Source organism: Diabrotica undecimpunctata, chromosome 4 (genome assembly GCF_040954645.1).
Source record: "Diabrotica undecimpunctata isolate CICGRU chromosome 4, icDiaUnde3, whole genome shotgun sequence".
NCBI classification, from domain to species: Eukaryota; Metazoa; Arthropoda; class Insecta; order Coleoptera; family Chrysomelidae; genus Diabrotica; species Diabrotica undecimpunctata.
The window spans coordinates 17,279,990-17,296,838 of NC_092806.1; the positions used below are offsets into that span (position 1 = coordinate 17,279,990).

The following is a 16,849-nucleotide window of genomic DNA, read 5'->3' on the forward strand; positions in this document are numbered from 1 at the left end:
TTTGATCATGTTTAGCACTTCTTTTTGTACTCACTTTTTTTTGTATCAATAAAATTCTCAGCATCACTCTAATTACATACATCGCAAAGGCACCTATTATTTTTTGTTTTAGAGTGCATTGTCAAATTTTCACAGACATAGAGGAAGTCAGAGCAAACATAACATCTGATCATTTGGATTTTGAGCTCTACACTAAGGTCTGATCTTCTCGCTTGTTTAATTCTTAATAGATTTTTTTTTGAGTTTCACTGGTTGTCGATATTTGCTCCCAAATATTTTATGGAAGTTATATGTTCCATTATTTGCCCCTTGGCATCCAAATGTACGTTTGTTGGTATCTTTGGAAATACTAGAATTTTAGTTATGGAAACGTTTAGAATTAAACCGAACATTTCGCTATAACGAACTATAGAATTATATTTTGAAGTTTCTGTGCCTTACTTGCTACTAGGACGGTATAATCAACGTATCTGTTCATCCTAATGCCATCCTAAGCTGACTATTACATAATAAATTGTGTCGTTGTAAATGGTAAATTAAAATGAAGAAGAGTAATTTATTTATTCATATATTTTTAATTCTGTAACGATTATTATTCAGTTAAGTTTATTTTGGTTTCTAAAACGTCTTTTCATATCATATTAATAATTCACAGACTTGGTTTTTTGTAGTTTTACTATTACGTATAATGTTATACAGGTATCTGTTAATTATGTACCTGATTTGGTCACGCCAATTTTCAATACTTTTTTGTATGCCTATTTCCTAATACACTTAAATAACTTGGTATAATATTTTTAATCGAGTTTAAATAACCATATGCACATTTCCGCGTTTAAGTCATGGATGCTTACATAATGCTCATATATGGATCTGCAATTATTATTAAATTGCAAGATAAAATGGTGCAATAACATAGATATGTTAGTTACGTGAATTTTTATTGGAGTTACCGCTGAATGTACCCATTAATCTTATACAAAAATCGGAAAAAATCAGCCGCCGTTAAATAGTTTCTGTAAAAAAAACTACAATAAAAGCAGATATGTTAATAATTAACATATCTGTTTGGTTTTTGGTGCCTAGATTCGATTATTCGAGGGCATCAGGCTGAAAACCTGTCAGATAATTTCTTATTACAAATTTAATTGTTTAAATGATGATTGTATCTCTTAAACTATAAGAGATATTTAATTTTACCATAATGAAAATTGTTCCTTTTGAAAAATTGAAAAAAATGGCGTTTGGTTAACTGTGATCCGATTGTTAAAACCGAAGTTATAACAAATTCCGTAAAAAACAATTGCAAAATAGGCATTCGATGAGGTTTTTTTAATTATAACTCAGCTTTTATACGTGCGATTAACATCCAAATCCCCCTCAATTTAAAGGTAAATAATTTAGCTTTAAAAAACTCTTGGCAAAATTACTTACCGCTATTAATAAAACAGTTTCACAAATAGGTTGAGAACTAACTTTTTTATAAGAGATTTAAACAAAATTAAGCTATAAACTTTGAAAATCTGGCGAATAGAAGTTAGAATAACTCAAAACAAACATTTTAGGGTTTGATAAAATGTTCAATGTTAGTTTTTGACTAAGATATGGAACTTTTAAAAACGTGCATAATCATAGACCAACAGGGCCGATAAAATATGCCAAACAGGCAAAAGAAAAACCCTAAAGCTGTAAGTCTTTTAAAGAAAAGTCGTATGTAAGATATAAAGGTTCTATTATCGAAAACGGGGTGTGAAGATCCAGGTATAACAATGAACCCAACTGTTCAAAGATGTACCAATCTCAGAATTCGTTGAGCTTCAGAGATTTAGATGAGCTAGTCATGTAGCGAGAACAAATGTCAAAAGATTACTGAAGAGAACTCTAGATAGTAAAATGCAGGGTGTAAGTAGTATCAGGTGATGCAGTATTATCTTCTTAAATAAAATCTAAGACATCTTTCTCCAGTCCATTACTATAATTATTAAAGCATATTTTCCTCTATTATTTTTTCGATTGTCTAGTAATAGGTCTTAAGTAATAAGCCTAGTGGTGACGTCGATTTCTGTTAATATTGAAGTATTTATGCAATGTCCTGTCCATGGTATGCGTATCATTCTACAATAGACCCACATTTCAAATTCTCCTGTGACTTACTTTATAAGTCAGACCTTTTGATGATCCAAGTCTATTTTAATTGTTTTTTTTAACCGCTGTTCTACATTTCTCATTATAACATACCACGATTTATTATCTCTTCATTTCACCTACAGTTTTCTCCTTCCTGATTATTATTTTTATTTATTTCCATTTTTCTTTTGCTGTCTGTTTTATTTGCAGACTATTTTGGTATTACTATATTTTCTGGGTCCTTGAACTACATTTCATTTTTCCTATAATGTTTCATTTTTTCTATAATGTGTTTCCCTATTTTGCAAAAATCTGATCACCTTTAGTGTTTTTACTTATTAAAAGTAATTCAACCCTCGAACAAATGCAATAAGTAACAAGACACAACAATTGGACACAAGAAACACGAAAACTGAAATCTATAGTAGACTACATAATAGTCCATAACAAGATACCACAATAAAGATAAAAGATGTGAGTCCGAAGAGGAGCAGAATGTGGAACTGACCATAAACTACTGACAGCAAAAATGGCATTAATTGGAAACATAATAAGACCCCCTCTACTCCAAGACAAATCAATAAGAGAACTATACAAAAAACGTCTAGACCAAAAATTAATAGAATTCAGATGCAGCAACATTGAAGAAATATACGAGCATATAAAGGCGAGTATAAAACAAGCTAAATTTGAAGCCCTTGGAGGGAAAGAATATATAACAAATAAACAGCACTATTATGAAATAAATAAAACAACACAAAGAATAATTGAAGAAAAAAAGCAACTATATAGAAAATGGCTGTCTACAAACCACGATGAGGTTTATAAAGAATATAGTGAAAAAGATAGAGACGTGAAAAAACCAATAACACAACAAAAGAATGAAGAATTGGAAAGAACCTGTTTAAATATTGAAACATACATAGGAGGTACAAGAACTTCGTAGTCATGGAAAGTGGTGAAAGGATTGAAACAAGACTCAAAAGAAAAATTAAATTGGGAAATATACAGGACATGGAATGGAAGGACTATTACAAGGAACAGAACAAAGACCACAATTCATTGGGAAAGAAAACAGGCGAAGACGAAGCAGATCCCCACAATAAGAAATAGAAATAACAGATAGAGAAATGATAACGGCCATAAAAGCAATCAAAAATAAGAAAGCACCGGGACATGGAGGCATTTCACCCGAGCTTATAAACTACAGCTCAAAATTACACCGGATGATAAAATGGATATTTCAGAAAGCCATAAATGGAGAATTGCTCCCAAAGGAATAAACGGAGGCATATATGACATCTATATTTAAGAAAGGAGATGGAAAACGATGCGAAAACTACAAAGGAATAAGCTATAATATAAAGGAACTAATATCATCAATAGGAAGATTATATGGAAAGATAGTGCGAGAAAAGATAGGGCAAGCGATAAAAGGCAAAATCGGGGAGGATCAGGCAGGTTTCACGGCAGGAAGATCATGCATAGACCACATATTTTATATACACTGGAACAACTGTTGGAAAACAAAAAGAAAACAAAAAATAGAAATATACATTTAGCATTTGTGGATCTGAGAAATCCGTATGACTCTGTACCAAGGTCAGGAATATGGGAGGCAATGTACAAATAAGAAATACAGACGAAATTCATAGAAGCTACAAAAGCTCTGTATAAAGGAAATAAAGTGTCCATTAAAATAGGAACAAGGATCATAGGAGACTTCACCACAACAAAAGAGCTCCTGCAGGGTTGTTCCATATCTCCAACCCTATTTAAAATATACTTAGAAAAAGCCTTAACTACATGGAAAAGAAAAAGTGAAGGCTTGGGAGTACCGGTACGAAACGAATACCTATATATGTTAAGCTTTGCAGACAATCAAGTAGTGAATGCACAAGACCAAGAAACCTTAGTTGCATGATGAAGAACTACAAAAAGAATATACCAGGGCTGGCCTAGATATTAACCTCGCGAAAACAGAGTATCTATCTACAAGTAATGAAGACATAGAAGATCTACAGATTGACAACGTAACAATCAAAGGAAAGGATAAATTCAAATACTTGGGGTTTATAATCACAAAAAAGGCAACAACAGAGGTAAAAATTAAGCAAAGATTAGGACAAACAAGAACAGCAATCCGACAACTTAACTCAGTATGGTGGGATAGACACCTAAATAAGAAGACAAAAATACAGATTTTTGGAGATGGAATGCCTGCGAAGATGCTACAGAGTAACGAGATGGAATGCCTGCGAAGATGCTGCAGAGTAACAAGAATGGATAGGAGAAGTAATGACGAAATAAAGCAAAGAACATCAGTAGAAACACACATACTAACATATATAGAACAAAAAAGACTAAAGTGGTATGGACATGCAAGAAGAACTAGCGACAGCAGATGGATAAAGAGAATCACGGAATGTAGCCCCATAGGAAGGTGGAAAAGGGGACGACCCCGAAGATCCTGGAGTAACGAAATAGACGACGCCATGAGTAAGAGAGGCCTAAACGATGAAGAATGGGATAACAAATAGAGATATGGAAATGGTTGAGCGAGGAAACGCAGTGAATACTGTAGAATCCCTGAATATATATAAATGCAATAAAAAAACAAAAAAAAACGAATCATAAGGTATTTGTACTTTTTAATATAATTAACATTAAAATAATATCATGTATTTATTGTATCATGCTTTGTTGTAAATTTGTAGCAAAACAAATTTCACCATAAGCCTTAATTAAAAGCTCTTATATCTTGCTACGTGATCTTTACAACCCTATACGTATAAACTTTAAAAATAATTACAGAATCCTTGGGCGTAAACGTAAACTGATTCTGTAGAACGTTTAACTCTGTCGTAATTCAATTTTCAATTACTTCCTGGTGGAACTTTATTGTGAGATTTAGTTACTTGATTCCTTTGTAATTAAATTGTTGAACATCTCCTTTGTTTTTATAAATCGCAAGCTGCTATCCTGCTTATTTGGAAGCTCTCCAGTGCGATAAGGCCCCCTGCCAAAATTTCTGCACGTTTTATACCATTTTTACTTAGCTTAGCATATGAAGAGAAATGGCCGAAATAATTTTTAGAGTGAAGAGTTCATGTCCTCTTAGTAGCTCTATAAAGTTTACAGTTTGTATTATATGTTTTATTTGTGTTGGTAAATATTTTAGAAAAGTTCGAAAGTAGGTTAGAAATATAAAGTTTTAACAAATAAAGGAGAGAGAAAGTCAAAATAAAATATAGTTTTCAAGAGTGATATAGTTAGTAATTAATACAGTTTAACTATTGTCACAATGAAAAGCTATTCTAGTTTGTTAAAGAGTATTAGAAAATTTGTTATTAACCCTTGAGTAATCGGGTACATGCAAATTACCCTGTGAGGGCCAGTTTTTATTTCACACAATACATTAGAAGAGATTAAAATAAAACTATTCGATATAAGTACAATCTTTTTTTACTTCATTTTTAATCCATCTTTACTATTTTAAACCCAATGATAAAATAAACAACATTTTTAAGAACATGCAAAAAAAGTTAACTAAAATGTACTTCTCTTACATTTAATAAACAAAATTCTAATCCTAATTTCAATTTCCATTGCAGTCTTCGCAAATCGGTTTAACAAAAATATGGTGTTTTACGATTTGGACAATAGGTGCAACGACCTCGTGTATTTGGACGCGGAGGTGCTGGATGTGCATGTACTCCGGTTAATTTTTGGGCGATATTTCTGTTATCCTTTTATAAATAAGGGTCTTTTGCTCTGGTTAGCATCTTCTCTCTTGTCAAGGCTAAGCCAATTGATCTCAGAAACAATCTTCGTTCCGAAATTAGGTCGTTTCCATTGAGATTACATTTATGTATGACGTGAGAGTTTATGCCTACAATGTGGAGTAAATTATAAAAAATGGTCACTGTCCATCTTCGAGTGTTTCTGCCTAAATTATAAGCCGCCCATTTCTGATCGACTGAGTCAACCCCTGACTCTGTAATGTTATAAAAAGTAATAATATTGAGCCTATAGGCATCTCCAGAATCTTAATCAATCGAGTCATCATAGTGAAAAGATGATAATAGCGTCACGAATTGTTATTTTCTTTGCGATATACGACACCAAAGTAATGGATTCGGAAAATGCAAACATAGACGAGTTCTGTGGTCTGCTGGGATTAAGAAGTTCCTTTAGAATCTCCCTTTAATTTTTTCGAATTGTTCTAACAACTGTAATTTTGTGCTACTCCAGCATGCTTTTTACAATTTCTTAACTTGTAAATCAATTATCCATGGGTATATTTCTAGACGATCCTAACATAGACTCACATATTCTTTCACCTCAATCGGTAGTTTTAGTACTATCCTATGGCCCTATGGGGGCCAGTACTATCCAACGTTTACTTTCATATTTACCGTGTAAAAACATTGGACGCTCATTAAGGAAAATACTTTTATGCCATATTTGGTTGGATTATTCCGAAAGTACATGAGAAACGTCCACCGAATGCAAAAAGCATCTCGCCTAATATTAAGTAAAATCCAGAAACGTAATTAAGTTTGCATTTCTAATTAAATTGTTTAAAAGCGTTTCTTATTGGTGCAAGTTTATCTACGGTTCTTCTTTCTTCTCTATTATTTACGTCATCAAAACGCAAGCAACGTAACAAGAATACAAATCACCTATGAGCCATAGTAGCTCAAAAAACTCTTTGCCTGTTCCATCAGTAGCTCAAAATTCTTTGAATTTTCGGCAGCTTGCTTTGAAAACCCCAGCCAGGTGTAATAGACCAATTATGGTCTTTATTTGCACAGTATCTGTAGGTCTGGCTTCCTTTGGATCTGCATAATTGTTTTTTAGTTTAGAAATAAATATGTTTGTGTTCTGTACAATGGTTTTGAGAATATTATCATCAATAAAACATTTCCAACACTCTAAAGGATCAACTACTTGACGAGCATTTCCTTCTGAACCTTGTAGGTATAAAATTAAATTAGAACTTCTTTTCAAATTCAAGATTTGTTGAAAACAAAAAATAAAACAAAAGATGAACTTGAAATGGCTGTATACGAATTTACTACACTTTTCCAAGAAGTTGCGGGGAATGCCACTCCAGAATGTAGAGCTATATTAAATAAAAGAAACTATCCCATCAATATTAGCAACCAAATTAAAGAGAAGAGGCGACTAAGGAAGATATCTCAAAACACAAGGCAGCAGCAAGATACAATAAACTACAATAGAGCCACAAGAGAGTTAAAAAATACAATAGTACAGCACAAAAACTCCTACGTTGAAAATTGTATATGACTCGTTGTATAACTTCTTCTAAATAAACACGTTTTTATATTTTAGAAGACATTGTAAACATACAGACCAAACAAGCATTTGCGGTTGCTGTTAGTCTTTTTATTGACAGAATAAATAATTGAATATCCTTCTGAAATAAAAAGAATATACTAATTTAAGTATCTTACCTAATTAATGTGAATGAGACATTTATTTTCTTACGCGCCGACAACGATCGTATTTAAAATTACCTAGAATCTTGATAGGCACGTGATATCGGCTACATTTTACCTCTTACGGCGCGTGATTTTGGATAACTAATTTTATTTAATATTCGCCAGACTAGTAGACTTAAGAGTTATTGTAAAGGCATGATTGAAAATCGAAATGTGAAAATAAATGTAAAACGTTTACAATTAATTGTGGTTTAATCTCATATAACGCAATATTTAATAAAAAAATTATAAAAGTATAGAAAACAGTATGAGTTTATGTATTTTTAAACAAAAGTTTGCACCTAGTTAAAGAATTGGCAGAGTTTATCAAATTAATGACATTTTTTATTCTAAATTTAGAAAATAATGAAGGTGTTGTTACAAAAATATTTCCTGGAGTTTTAAAATCCCGACAATATATCCGCTCCGTCGCTAGCACTCTCAGTGTATATCCGAATCAAATATTTAAAACTCCGGAGGAAATCTAGAGAAGCAGCATCAAAATAAATGGCAAGTTACTTGACGTAATCAGATATGCTGATACAGTAATTTAGCCTGACAACGTGGAGGTTGCTAAATCGAATTCGCACATCGGAAAAGCAAAAAGAATTACTGCTAACTCAAATAAGGCTAAATATGTGGCTTGCATCCGACAACGACAACGAGTACAAAACTAAAAATAATCAGGATTTATTTTAAGCAAGACATTTTACCGATTGCAAAAATCTGAGTTTAAAAAGAAAGCTAGGATGTTAATCTGCGAGAACAGTATGAACAAAAATTGCACTGAGATTTTAGAACTGTTAGTGGAAAGATAGAGGCGTAATTATGGTGGCTTAGAATAAGTTTTCTGATATAAGGTAGTAGATAAGCATATATGGCGCATTCTTAAAACTTGGAAATGCTCCATTCTCTAACGGGTTTATTATATTCAAAGGTACGTAGGACTTGCACCAGACGATTATCTATTTATGTCTTTTCGTAAAAAGAAAATTAATTTTTACTATACCTCTACAGGAAATTGGGGAGGGTGACTCATCAACGTAACTTAATATACCAATTGTGCGAGGTACAAATCAAATATGTCGTTTATTAATAAAAAAATCCAAAATAATATCGGTTTATATTTTAATACCTCTTCGTACATTTTAATAGGTAATATGCGGTTTACAGAGTGTCAGCTGTAACAACAGGGGTATTCAGGATGAGTTTCAGCAAACTAAAATTTGATGGATTCGACCGTTACTTGATGGAAATTCATTTTATGTAACAGTAAAACACTGAAAACTTTGTTTTCAAACTTCCACAAAATTTATTTTAAATTCTTATCACTACAGTTGTTTCGGCTGATTGCCTTTCTCAAGTGATCTGTTTTTGGTATGGGTTTACACTTTATAGTCTCTAATAAAATAGGTTGAGGAGGGGAGAACTGTTTGTCTCAAGCTGGTCATTCAGAATTATATCTATGTTTTTTAATTTGTTGATTTCCATAGATTCTAACAAAGATAGCTTAAGGCCTTTATTTTGAATGTGTAGAATTTTAAATTCGTCATTAAAAGAATGATTATGATCTAGAAGGTGAAGTGCGTATGTAGAATCTATTTTTCTATTTTTGAAAGCCCTTTTATGTTCTGCTATTCGTTTATTAAAAGGGCTTTCAATAATAGAAAAACAGATTCTACATACGCACTTCACCTTCTAGATCATAATCATTCTTTTAATGACGAATTTAAAATTCTCCATATTCAAAATAAAGGCCTTAATCTATCTTTGTTAGAATCTATGGAAATCACGCTGCTAACAAAGTCGCAGTGGCCATGATGATTTCCAATCTCCGCTAGGAGTGGAACGAGAAGAAGAAGATGGAAATCAACAAATTAAAAAACACAGATATAATTCTGAATGACCAGCTTGAGACAAACAGTTCTCCCCTCCTCAACCTATTTCATTAGAGACTATAAAGTGTAAACCCATACCAAAAACAAATCACTTGAGAAAGGCAATCAGCCGAAACAGCTGTAGTGATAAGAATTTAAAATAAATTTTGTGGAAGTTTGAAAACAAAGCTTTCAGTGTTTTATTGTTACAAACTAAAATTTGGTCAGCACAAATTATTTGATTTCTTAATTCGTTAGATTTTTCAGTGGCGTTTCATCACGGCATTTTAAAAGTATTGTCTACATCAAAAGTGGAATTTTTTTGAAAAACTTATAAAAAAAATTAAAATAGAAAGATAACAACGATATTTTAAATAATAATAAGAATAAATAAATTATTAATTTATTAAATTATTACTTTAATCTATTCATTCATCTAGGTTGGCGAGGTGCTACGTTTTTTCGACTTTATTTTATGAAATGGACTATTGGACCTTGAATGTGACATCAATGAAAAAACTGAAATTATTCGAGCTGTAGGTGTATAGAAGAATTCTGAAAATATCGTGGACAGAACACGTCACAAACAAAGAGGTTCTGAGAAGGATGAATAAAGAAATGGGAATTTTAAATATAATTAAAACAAGAGAATTGGAATATCTCGGATATATTACACTTGGAGAGAAATACCTCGCTCCAACTGATTATGCAGGGAAAGATCCAAGGAATGAGAAGCATAGGGAGACGTAGAATATCATGGCTGCGCAACCCGAGAGAGTGGTACGGATGTACATCAAATGAACTTTTTAGAGCAGCCGTCTCAAAAGTCCGAATTGCTATGATGATTGCCGACCTCCGCCACGGAGATGGCGCTTGAAGGAGAGAAGATTCATTCATCTATTTTTAATACACAGTGAACAGCGTTCTCCCAATTTTACCATGCCACATATCCCTTCATTTCGACTCAATTTACAATTCTCATTCTCGATAAGGCCTGTTTTTTTGGGGTTTTAGTATAGCTGCCCAATCTGATGTTATTTTTAAATTACAAAAAAGAGCAATACGGTATATTTTTTGCCTCGGTAGAATAACACATTGCAGAAGCTACTTAAAAAATCACGGGATTTTAACTCTTCCCTCTGTATATATTCTAGAAACTGTTTGCTTAATTCGTAAGCACCTACATTTTATATTTCAAGCATTGGGTATCACTTGCAACAACTTAAACTTATTCGTAAACTAGTTCGTAAGGTTTTATTACGGAATTTGCAATTTAGTTAAATTTTGCAATGGATTGTATATTTTATTATCTTTTGTTTTGTGATTCTGTGATATTGACGATTTATGTAATTTTAGTAAATTTTAATCGTTTATTTATTTTTTTTTGACTTTTTGTAAGCTTTGTCCATAACATTGTATAATTTTCAGTGACAATAAAGCATATTTCTATTCTATTCTATTCTATTATAGAGTGATGAGTGTCTTACCACAAGCCTTTTTAACGTAAGAGATAGAAAACACAGTTACCTTGTGAAATAAAAAGAGATGAAACTCGTAGAGGTGAGAAATAATCGGAGAAACCTATAATTTATATTACAGTACATTACCACTATCGATAGTCTCACACCTTTAGACGTTAGCTTCGAGCTAAATCACCTCGGTCATAATTATTATGTGTAACGTCGTATGTGTGACGTATTTCCATTTTTTAATTTCGCATAAAGTAAAAACTGATTAACCACAATAAAGCAAAAATGTGAATAAAATAATTTAATTAATAGTAAATATTTAATCTAAAGTTTTAAATTATTAACCAAGAATAATTTCTACTATGATTTGAGGAGTTTCATACAATCTTGTCACGGAATCCTTCGTGGATTAGTGGTAAGAATTCGACATTGCGACACAGACATCGCAGACGATTGGAGTTCAAAACCCATATGTGGTTTTTTTTAATAATTTGAAATTATGCAGAGATCGTTTTGCTTTGAATCACTAAACATGTCAGTCGTTACTAGTATTAGAAGTGTTTAAAGTTAAAACAAAAATATCTTATTAAAAAAACAGTATCGTCGTACTTTCGAAAATAAAGTAAAAATTCTTCAAAATTAAAAGAACGTTTAAAGAATGTTTAAATAAGTAAAAATTCTACAAAAATAAAAAAAATATTGTAAATAAACGTATTTACAATATGTTCAAATAAGCCTTCATTAGCAGCAGAACAATATCCCAAACTGTCAATAAAGAATTATAAAAGTCTGATCGATCAGAGTTCAAGGCACGATGTTCTCATCGTTATATCTCTCATATAGTTTGGACTTGATATATCCCCACATAAAAAAATCACAAGGTGCAAGATCAGGTGATCTTGCAGGCCAAAAAATATCTCCGTAGCCACTAATTAATCGATTAAGGAAAGTCGCACTGAGATATTCACTGACGATGCGAGAATTATGTGCAGGACAACCATCGTGTTGAAACCATATGGAATCGAAAGGTATTGGTAAATTACAAAGGGCTGGGACAATTTGATTTTGCAGAAGTTCCAAGTATGGGCGGAAATACTTCAACATACCGTCTATAAAAAATGGACCAATGACATGATTCCCTATTATGCCTCCCCAAACATTTACTTTTCGAAGACGCTGGGTACGAGTGACATAAATCTGACGAGGATTTCCTCGAGACCAATACCGAGCATTCATTGAATTGTGACGACCATGCAATGAAAACGTACATTCATCGGTGAACAAAACGTCCTCTAAAAAATGTTGATCTTGATTTGACATTTCCATTGCAGTTTGACAAAATTCTAAACGTCTATATTGATCCCCAGGGAATTGTTCGTTGGATTTATGAAGTTTATAGGGACGGTATCGATGTCTTTTCAAAATTTCACCTACTCTAAATCTTGGAATTCCATATTGCTCTCCGAGACGAGATGTTGATTGGGTAGGATTTTGCTCAATACTTGCACAAATCAAAGTGTCCCTTAGTTCCAAATATGGATTTACCTCTCTTCGTCTAAGAACTCCACTTGGAGCGAACACGGATCCATAAGTAAAAAAATTACGTATAATAGACTGAATTTTTATCGTGCTGGAGCCGGCCTATTTGGAAACATATTTACAAATTGTTGTCTAATCATGTTGTCTGATAATCCATTCACATGCCAGACAACAATTTGCACTTTTTCCTCGACCGTTAAAATCTTTTTCACGAATTGTTTTTTCAATAAAAAGGTTCTGTTTACCGTGCAAAAACACTTCTCGATGTGTTATTATTTGATAACTTGAAGGCTTGATGATTTGGTTAGTTGTAAAGCAGGCAGCTGTTCGCGCGCATCCATTCCAATGTCGTCAATTGTTTTGAAAATCATTACCTGTACAGAGGAATTGATATTAACACTAAGAATTTAGTGATGAATTTGACATTAAACAGTCTTTAATGGATTATTTTGCATTCACAACTGAAGACTGTAAAACTGAAATTGAATTTGAAATATTTTGTATTTCTATTTTATAACATTGGAATAAGAATAAATTGTAAATAATGAGTTTTTCGAAAACTTGTTATCTAATATGTATCATATTTTCTATTATTTTTTGATTGAGTAAAACAAAAATTTTACCCTTGGTGTGAATTAAACCCCAATCTTCTTGTCAATAGATAACGTCTCTAACTATTACACCAATTCCACATACAAAAATTGTTTTCGGACAAATACCTACCTTTAGTTTAGTCAAATATTTCAGTTTAGTTATTTTTATTATTAAATAAACTTAAAGATTTATAATTTAAAATCGCTACTAATTAATGTTTTTTACTATAATATATCTTAATTTATTCAATCATTTATTCTAACATCAGAAATTATTAAAATAAAATATTTTCGAGGTCATCCGTATAATTATGACTGAGGTCAAATAGACACGTCTAATAACTAGCTTTATCTCGTACTATCTCACAACTTAATCTGTCTTCTATCCTTTCCGCTATTTTGCCGGGTGGTAAGACACTCATCACTGTATAGGGAAAATTTTTTATTTTCATGTTTATTTTCAAATTACCCTCTAAAAATGCCCACGGGCTTGTAGTCTACAAGTAGAGAATATCTCAGTATTATTTTTCATATATATTTAAGTTTACTTTTATCTTATACAATTATTTTTTTCTTTTAGTATAGTACGACCGTATGGAATGAGTAAATTGATTGCATATTTCGACAAAAAACAACAGACAATATCAGAAACACAAGCATTCTACTGCGCCAGTTTGGTAATATTTATCAAATTTTTCTCGGTAATATTCACCGCTAACGTCGGTATATTCGAACTGAAATATTTATTGAGGCTCAAAACATCGCTGCAATCTCTCCTGTATGAAAAGTTGCTGAAGCTTTCTTCCAACTCGATTTTAGACACCAGCTCGGGAAATCTAATAACAGTCATGACTAAAGATATTTACAGTATTGAGATGAATCTTTGGGTGTTTAAAGAATTTTTAATATTTTTCGTACAGACGACGACCGTGTTTTATTTATTATGGAGCAGGATCGGGGTAACTGCGTTTGTGGCGGTTGGAATGTTTGCCATAGCTTTACCAGTACAAGGTAAGACTTTCTTTAAATTTATTTAAGCTTATAAATGTATCACATTTATTTACCAAAAATATGTAAATACCGATAAATATGGAAAATATGTTTTCCACAAAACATCGTAAACGACAATTTTGCCAAAAATAATATTTTCAACTTAAATGATTGCTTTCGATAGTTTGGTGCTATTTTAAGTCATAACATCCTTAGTGTTTAAAATTGTATTTAATTTTTATCAAGGGAGTCAAATGATCGTTAACGCCATAAATCGTGTAGGTTACGTTTGCTTCTTTTATCACTTATGATTAAATAATTTACAGATCGATATGTTGCTTTTCATAGTTAAAACTGATTTTCCATGTCCACTTTCGATTTTTTGCCAATTTTCAGCAAACATTTTCTCTATACCGCTTTCATTACTTTTTGTAACTAAAACGAAATCCCCTTTGTTAGGTAAAATTTCAATAACATCTAAAAAAGAAGAAATATTGTTAATGACATAGGTTTATTTTGACAATAGTTTCAAATAAGCAACAAACCATTTATATTTGAGTCCAAGATGTTTTTTGATATAGTTAGTTAACCATTTTGTTTTTCATTATGCATTTCGTCAGTTAATAGAATCTCATTACCATCAGCTAGAAAAGAAAAACATTGTTACTTGTGTAAGTTTATGCAATTTTAAAGCTCAACAAACCAGTTACATTTGAGTTTAAGATGTCTTTTGGCATAGTTAGTTAACAATTCTCCATTTACATATAAAATGTCACAAACATTATTTGGATCTTCATTATTTGTAATGCTCTGATCTGTATTTTCGTCAGAGCTGCTAGGAATTATGGCTAATGCATGGCTACTTCATGACCTTCTCTTCAAACAGTTTCTAGTCTTTCCAGTATCTTCACTTTCTAAGTGAACGAACTACCGAAAAATAGACTAGCTAAATTTGCCAGCGAATTTGTCACAAAAGCAGCCTTTTTCCTCTTTTGGTTTACTGTTTGTTAATTAGGAGAACCAGCCTGTGTCACAGAAAACGGCTACAAAGAAATGTTCTTGCTTGTAGTGGTAACTCCTTTTGTAACCGTTTGATGTTTTTAATAAAATAAGAAAACTCTTTACTAATTAATATTTTAAAGTATAAATACCACACGATTAAACAACAAACATATCTAAAATTACTCTGACACTCACTGTACTTAGCATACACGGAGCACAAGTTAGCGTATACAAAAAATACAGTCACAGTGCACGCTAAATAATGACGTCACTGGCTTGATGACGTTTCGTTCGCGTGTATCTAACGAATTGCGTACAAATTAGCATAACGCCAGACGCAGCGAAAAATATATAAACTTGTAGTAAGTTCACCTATCCAAATGGTAGCCGTTCCTTTTTTTATGTTTATTTATTTTTTACAAATTTCTACGAAAAAGAAAAAGGTAAGGATACAAAATTAGATTAATTTTTAGAACCAATGCATGAGAAGCGGATGGACATGATGCATGACTAAAAGATGTGAGGCAGCAGAATATGGCAGAACAAAGAAAAGAACAAAAAAAGCTTAGGGATGAGGTCTTAAGCAAAGAACTTAAAGAATGTAATAAATATCAACTACGGAACTATAAGAAAATGACTAAACTAAACAAATGAGTACAGAATTAAGTGCCACAGGAAGCGGCCCTGTCACATTTACTTTATAAAACATACACCGCCGATATTTCAAGAACACCAGGAATACTTCTCAGTCTTTATGCAGATGGCACAGCAATTGCAGCTAAACACAGAAGCATTGGTGAAGCTGTAAACTACTTACAGAAAGCATTGGATAACATAGAAGAATGGAGTATCCAATGGAAAATAGCCATCAACTCAAGCAGCCATGTTTAAAAAGAGAAAAGAAACCCCAGACGAACAGCTTACAGTACAAAACAATCCCATCGAATGGAAAAAAAGCAAAATACCTAGGAGTCACAATGGATCAAGGACTAACCTTTATGCAATATATGGACCAAACCATCCAAAAAACAGCCACAGCCAGAGCAGTAATAAGAGGACTCATAGGCCGAAAAAGCAAATTAAAACTAAAAACGAAAATAAGACTAATTAACAGTATAAGTAAATCAAGTAAAAAGAGGATAAAGGCAGCACATAACAACAGCCTCAGAGAAGCGGTAAATATACTTCGATACGTTTCTGAACGTTTCCTGTTTAGAGAACTGAAACAAGTAACAGACACGATGGAAGAAAAAGCCAGAACAAAATTTTCTGAGCTAGAGAACCACCCAAGCCTGATGCTGCTAGAGATAATAAGATATGATGCGTTCCATTGATGGAAGCACAAAAGACCCAAACAGCAAATCCTGGACAACATATAAAGTCTAGAAAATCGTAGCTCTATCAGAAGACAACCCAGCACATAGCACTGGCAATTTTTATAATGACTAATGATATTATTTTTCAGACATCTCTCAAAAAAAATTACAAAAAACTTAAAAAACGGCTTAGACCACTAAAAAAAAATACAAAACTACTAATAAAAAGGCGAAAGCCAGCAAAAAAATTAACTAAAAATCCTAAACCCGGGCACCAAAGGCCAAGTCCTCGAGCGCCAAGTCTGTTACATTACGCTAACCTGCTTTGATTGGGATAGAATATCGTGTTCGAGTTCTTGTACCAGGAATCCACACGACAAGCACTTTGCTGATAGTTGTACCCCTATCGCGCATCAGAGTGCTATAGGG

At 32.5% G+C, this 16,849-nt stretch overlaps 1 protein-coding gene across 2 annotated transcripts in view; it reads left to right on the forward strand.

Moving 5' to 3' along the window:
• Window positions 1-16,849, forward strand: part of LOC140439249 (probable multidrug resistance-associated protein lethal(2)03659) — a 173,437-nt gene that overhangs the window by 89,526 nt on the left and 67,062 nt on the right. For both annotated transcript variants that reach the window (XM_072529048.1, XM_072529049.1), the window contains exon 4: window positions 13,693-14,123. In XM_072529048.1, the coding sequence (XP_072385149.1) occupies window positions 13,693-14,123 (431 nt within the window). The remainder of the gene's footprint in view (window positions 1-13,692; window positions 14,124-16,849) is intronic.